The sequence below is a fragment of the Entamoeba invadens genome, assembly GCF_000330505.1.
Source record: "Entamoeba invadens IP1 unplaced genomic scaffold scaff_1105074725633, whole genome shotgun sequence".
In the NCBI taxonomy this organism is placed as follows: domain Eukaryota; phylum Evosea; order Mastigamoebida; family Endamoebidae; genus Entamoeba; species Entamoeba invadens.
In genome coordinates this window covers 6798-14094 of record NW_004440395.1, presented here as the reverse complement: position 1 = coordinate 14094, position 7297 = coordinate 6798, and the positions used below count along the sequence as shown (strand labels likewise).

At 32.1% G+C, this 7297-nt stretch overlaps 2 protein-coding genes across 2 annotated transcripts; both read left to right on the top strand.

The window, feature by feature from the left end:
• Nucleotides 1-806: 806 nt before the first annotated feature.
• On the top strand, nucleotides 807-2756 carry EIN_501300 (hypothetical protein; the record flags this gene model as incomplete). Its single annotated transcript, XM_004256927.1, has 1 exon — nucleotides 807-2756. The coding sequence occupies one exon, from the start codon at nucleotides 807-809 to the stop codon at nucleotides 2754-2756; it is 1950 nt and encodes a 649-aa protein (XP_004256975.1).
• Nucleotides 2757-2762: 6 nt separating this feature from the next.
• On the top strand, nucleotides 2763-6668 carry EIN_501290 (protein serine/threonine kinase, putative; the record flags this gene model as incomplete). The annotated part of the gene is made up of 1 exon (XM_004256926.1): nucleotides 2763-6668. One exon carries the CDS (start codon nucleotides 2763-2765, stop codon nucleotides 6666-6668), a length of 3906 nt encoding a protein of 1301 aa, XP_004256974.1.
• Nucleotides 6669-7297: the final 629 nt, after the last annotated feature.

The following is a 7297-nucleotide window of genomic DNA, read 5'->3' as shown; positions in this document are numbered from 1 at the left end:
ATCACATAGTTATAATAATGTAAAATAAATAGTTTATTCATTGTTAAAGATTTTGATATTCCAAGCAAATATATTTTCAATTATATTTAATAATGCTTTTTGTTTAAGTACTCTGTTACATATCATTCAATTAATGAATATACTAGTTAACATAAACATTAATAAATGTTGAATAATAATTATCGTTTTATATATAAATGTAATTAAATCGAGTGTTATTTTTGAACATTTCAATTGAATAACAATTTGTCTTTAAATCTCATCGATTTTATGAAAAGTTATGTTGATATATTTACCAAAAAAGTAAATGATCGTTTTTTGTTTTTCATCTTATGTAAAAGCAAAAAAAAATATTCAACAAAACATTAAGAAAAACATCTTTCGTGAAATATTTTAGAAATTTGATGCTTTCTGACCAATGTTATTTTTTTTTAAAAAAATATATTATATTTTTAATTTATTTAATTATTAAAGAACATAATCATAACAATTAGTAGATGTGTATTTTTGTTTGTTAATTATTATTTTTGGTTGTTCTTATAATTTTAAATATTTTTTGTCTACAAAATCTAACCTTATTATTAAATATGTATAAAATTATAAACTACAAATATATCAATAAACTGTCATTAATATATTGATTGGTCGTTTTCTTGTTATTTTTTAATTATTAGATCAATGGATCACCGATTAATAAAAACACACAAAAATAAGTATTTTTATTTAAAAAATATTTTTAAAAATCTATTCAAAAACAGATTATTCTTTTTTAATACTGTTTCTTTTATTTATTAACTAAAAAAACAATGCTTTATATGTATATTGAATTACTCTTATTTGTTGTAACACACACACTTTCTTTGCAATGGTGCCAAAATGGAAATACAATTGAATACTATTCAACAACTTCAAAAGAATGCGACACTACAGACTTCGTTTATCAAAACTTAACGCTTCAAGTAAAAAATTCTAATATTCAGTACATTAATTGCACTTTACTAAAATATGTAGAAATAAACCTTGTCAAACAGAGAAAAGCAATGACTATCTTTTTAAACTATAAAAATTTTAACTTGAAATATATTGACAACAAATACAACAATGCGGCATTCAACACATCCAACGATATTGATTATAATAATAATATAAGAAATAAGATGCATGAAAGAAAAAACTATATAAATTGTAACGGCTTGAATGTCATTAATTGTTTGGAATGTATGACAGATTATATAGGTTGTGCTTTGTGTGAACAAGGTTACACTTTGGTTTATGGAATGATTAATGCTTTGAAAGAATATATATGCACAAATTTAACATTTTCAGAATATATTCAAATGGGATACAATAAATGGTGGAATGAAAATTGGAGATATAATGAATCAACAGGAAAATGTTGTGCTATCAACTGCAGTTCAAATACATGTTCCACTTCTTTTACTGTATCATGTGCTACTTGTGCATCACCTTATCAATTGGTTGGCTACTCGTGTTATTACAACGGGTGTACTGTTCTAAATTGTGAGACGTGTTATAGTTCAAGTGTTTGTACCACCTGTAAAAGTGGATACACTTTTAAAAATTCATCTTATTGCGAAAAAAATCCCATTATCATTTCAAATTGTACAGCATACAGCGGATCTTCGTGTACAAAATGTGAATCGAATTATTACTTATTAAACAGCACATTTTGCCAACTTTGTGACACAACTTGTGGTAGTTCGTGTTCTGATTCGACTCGATATTGTTCAAGTTGTTCAAGTGAGTTAGTATACACAAATCCAAAATCAACACAATGTGAAGTGTGTTCTAATTTTGATTCAAAGTGTGTCGAATGTCTGACTCCAAATAGACAGTGTCGGGTATGTACAAATGGATACTACCCATCAAGTACCAATTCTAATTGTATTTCTTGCGATTCAACGTGTGCATCGACAGGGTGCAACACACAGACAGGCGCATGCGGCACTTGTGTAAGCAATCAATATACAATAATATCTGAAACTAGTGTCACGTGTCAGACATGTTCTTCTTTTGACTCAAATTGTGTAGAGTGTTCAACCATCTCAAGAAAATGCACCAAATGCACAAGTGGGATGTACCCATCAACAACATCTCCATTTACGTGTGTAAGTTGTGACTCAACGTGTTCGAATGGATGCAACACACAGACGGGATATTGTGAGACGTGTTCATCACAATACACCCCCGCTATAACACAGCCTTCAAAATTCTGTTCTTCTTGCAATTCAATAGACCCAAATTGCAACACATGTTCATCAACAGAGAGAAAATGTTTAAGTTGTGCATCTCCGTATTTTGTTGGGAATAGTGGGGCAAACTGTGTACAATGTGATTCTTCTTGTTCTTCGTGTGATGCAAATGGGTATTGCACCTCATGCGCTTCAAATTATGTGATGTATGACACACAAAACACAAAGTGCAAAAGTTGCACAGACTTCGATTCAAACTGTGAGACTTGTCCAGGTGGAAACGAGAAGAAATGCACAACTTGCAAAACGACAAACACATACCCGTCACTGGATACCGGGAAGTGCATTTCGTGTTCAACTACATGTGGTGGAAGTTGTAACCAAACAGATGGGCATTGCACTTCGTGTGAGAGTGGTTTGGTATTTACAAGTCCGCCATCAATAGTGTGTGAAGTTTGCAAAAACTTTGATTCTCATTGTGTCACTTGTGCTGATAATGGTGTCAGATCGTGTCTAATGTGTTCAAGTGGGTATTACCCATGATATGGCATGTGTGTAGAATGTTCAGCAACGTGTCAACAAAATGAGTGTAATACAGCAAATGGACTATGCACAAAATGTATTGATAACTACGTTGTGACTTCGCCAATTTCAACAAATTGTGAAAGTTGCAGTGCTTATGACCAAAATTGCGTGACTTGTGCAACAGACTCCACAAGAAAGTGTGTTTCCTGCAAACCAAATTATTACATCAAGACGAGTGGCGATTACAAATGCCAAAGCTGCTCATCGACGTGTGGGGGCGCCTGCGATGGTAGCAATGGAATATGCACAACGTGTTCAAGTGGGATGGTGCCAACCAATCCACCTTCAACAGTGTGTATTTCGTGCCAGGCATTTGATGTTAATTGTGAGAGTTGTGTGACTGGTGAGCGGAAGTGCGCGAAGTGTTCAACACTAAACATGTATCCAGACGACACGTCACACACTTGTGTATCATGTTCAACGACGTGTGGAGGGAGTTGTGATGCTACAAATGGGATATGCACAGCATGTCAAGATAACTACGTTTTCCAATCAACCAAATCACGTGTTTGCGAATCATGTTCAACTTTTGATGCACACTGCGCTAAATGCTCGTCTGCATTCGACAGAAAATGTGTGATGTGTAACACAGGATATTACCCAGATGAAATCGGTGTATGCGTTCAATGTAGCACAATAAACACAAATTGCACGAGTTGCAGTCAAACAGTTAAAAAGTGCCTGGCGTGCAAAGATCCACAGTATGTAGCTTTAAGTGGGCTTTGTTCAAATTGTGAAGTTGGCACTTACAAAAAGACTGACATGACTTGTGAAAGTTGTTATTTTGCAACTGAGAACTGCAATGTGTGTTCCACCCTTACTGTTGCTGTTTCCAATTGTACCTCTTGTATGACCAACTATGTATTGAATGGCGGGAAGTGTCAGTCGTGTCCAAGTGGGAAGTATTACAATCCAAATTCAAAGAGCTGCCAAAGTAATGATGTGAACTGCCAAATTCAAGTCGACGAGTCAACTTGTCTTCTATGCAACAGCAACTACTTTTTGGCGAATGGAATTTGCCAACAAACAACACGATGTCACAGTCCGTCTAACATCACAATGTTTTCATGTGACTGTTATGATCAGATCTCAGTCAACTCCGATTGTCAAGACAAAATGGTAAATTGCAAATATCAGAAAGTTGAAAAGAATAATTACATTTGTATTAATTGCAACAACAATTTCACTTTGAATGGAAATGAATGTCAAAGTTCACAACAAAATATGGAAATTAGAAATGGTATTACTTACAATTGTGGAGTTGGTGATTATCTCAACATATCTAACGAATGTGTCAATTGTGGTGTTTCTGTTTCGGTTTGCCAATTATCAAGAACTAAAGTTATGCCATTAAAGTGTTATACTGATTATGTGTTTGACACAACTTCAAACCAATGTGTTACAGATGAAAATTGCCAAACAGCAAAATATGGATTTTGCACCAAATGTGCTTCTGATTTAAATTACGCATCACAAGGAAGGTGCTTACAATGTCAAACAAACAATTGTGGTCTTTGTGACAGTAATTGTTGTCTCAAATGTTTGGATGGATTTGTAAGATACACCGACACTTGGTGTATATCAAAGAGTGAAATATCAACATGCAAAACATTTAGCTCAAGTGGGTGTGTTGTTTGCAATGAGGGGTATTACCAGACAGACGCAAAGAATGTAGAGAACAAGTATGACTACTGTGTTCCAATAGAATCCACAACAGTAACAAATTGCAAGAGATATAATGCAAAGAACAATAAATGTGTTGAGTGTCTTGATGCCTTCAAACTGAAAAGTGGGATTTGTGCTGAATCATTTGATGAAGACGACAAACTTAAAACAAGTAGTAAAACTGCAACAGAAACAACTTGTTTAATTCGAAATAACAAAGGATGCCAACACTGCGCTGATGGTTATTACAACATCAACAACGAATGCCTTCAATGTGAAAACGACTGTCTATTTTGTTACAACACGACTTATTGCACAACGTGTAGATCGGGATTTTATTTGAGTGCTGACATGTCATGTAAGTCACTTGGTGCGTTACAAGAGAGTTGTGACATTGCCCTACCCGGTGGAGGTGGATGTGCAATCTGTAACATTGGGTATTATCGAGAGGGCATCAGCTGTACACCATGTGACGAGTCGTGTGCACTTTGTGTGAACAGTAATGAATGTCTTGCTTGCAAAGACGGCTATTTCAACATCCCAAGTGAAGGCAAATTATGTCAACCAAATACAACACTTTCAAATTGTGAATTTTCATCGTCCTCTGGCTGTGAGAGGTGTATGTCTGGTCATTACTTATCGAATTACAAGTGTTATAAATGTTCTTCAAATTGTATATCATGTGATACTGAAAGTGTGTGCACTAAATGTGATGAGAAAGAATATGTTCTCGTTAATTTGCAATGTCTTCATTTCACAAAAGTAGAACATTGTGTTTCAGCGCAAAAATCAAAGTGTGTTAAATGTGAAGGTCGACGAGAACCGACAGATTCTGGTGACAATTGCACAGATTCTGTTAATTATGGTGTTGTCATAGGTATTCCAATCACAGTTGTAGTACTATTGATATTAACAGTCACTTTATTAATAGTTATTCTATTTTATATACTTCAGCGATATAGTCGCAAACAACAAATGCAGAATGTCTGTGTTTTCGATATAAAAAGTTCTAATTTGACGATGGAAAAAATGAATGAAGTTTTGTGTTCCAACAAAAATGTTTTACGCTTTGATATTGATAGTGATGAAGTTATTAAAGTAGACACCGAGACTCGTGACTTGATATGTATTGGAAACACTTCAAAACATAGTTTGAAGGTTCAATTTAGTGTAATTGAAGGGTGTGATTGTTACCAAATAGGTACATTGCCTTCTATCGTGACACTGAAACAAGGCAAAGCCTGTGAATTTGAGTTATTTATAAAGCCGTTATGTTCATGTCAAATTAAAGAGAATATTATGGTGATTGCTCTTGACATTGTAACAGGAACTGTTTTGAGTAACAAATTACAAATTGAAGTCGACACTGAACAATCAACTAAATTAAATTACAGAGAACTCGAAGAAACGAAGCAAATAGGCGAAGGATCTTTTGGTATTGTGTACAAAGGAAATTATAGAGGAAATGTTGTTGCTATTAAAAAAATGAAACAAAGTGATAATAAAGAAGAAACCATTTCTGAATTTAGAAATGAAGTCGACATGTTAGACAAATTCCGGAATGAGTATATCGTACACTTTTTTGGAGCCGTTTTAATACCAAACAAGATTTGTATGGTCACCAAATTTGCACAATATGGAAGTTTACAGGATTTGATTAATAAGAAAAAATCCATAGAAGTTGAAATGCATTTACGAATAAAATTCATTTTAGATGCTTCAAAGGGAATTCTTTATTTACATGAAAATGGGATATTACACAGAGATATCAAACCAGATAACATTCTTGTTATTTCACTTAATTTAAACGAAAAAGTGAATGCTAAATTGACTGATTTTGGAAGTGCCAGAAATATCAATATGTTGATGACTAACATGACATTCACCAAAGGTATTGGTACACCAGTGTATATGGCACCAGAAATACTTAAGAAGGAAAAGTACAAAAAATCTGCTGATGTTTTCTCACTTGGTATTACTATGTTCGAGTGTTTTGGGTGGTGTCAGGCATATCCAAAAACACAATTCAAATTTCCATGGACAATTGCAGAATTTGTAATCGAAGGAAAACGTCTTGATAAAAAGGAGAGTATGAGTGATAACTCTTATGAAATTATTCAAAGATGTTGGGAACATGAACAATCAAAAAGATTGAATATTGAAGATTTGGTATCGAATCTATCAAAACTAGTGTTAAAAGGTTGAATAAACAATATTAACATCGATAAATTATCGACTTTCTTAACATTATTGTTGTTTATTTTTATTTTAAAATAAATATGACCAAATGATATGTTTTAAACTTTTTATTTAAATGTTTTTTATAATAAAAAAATAATAATTAAAATGATTACAAATATTTTGTTAAAACATTTGAAAATAAATATATATTAACTTTATTGTTGATTTCAAAATAATTAATTTACATTATAATTACCATTATTACACGCTGGATTTACACAATCATTTCAACTTCTTCGTCAAGATTGCATATTCCTGACATAGTTTTATTTTTATATGTAATGACTAAATTAGTAAAATTAAAAAGAAAATTTAATAAATATATATATAATTTGTAAAATTTGGTTAAATAAACAAAAATCAATTTATTGTATTTATTAGTAATAAATTAATTGGTATATCATTAAATCGTATTATAGTTTTTATCTATTATAATAAAAATGATACATTAACAAGGGAAATTGTAATCAAAGAAACATTTTATTTTAAGTACAATATGATTTGTTAAACTCTAAATAAACACTTTTAATTTATATTAAACGAAATATTAATGTTTTATAATATTTATTTAAATATATAATATAATTGACCAC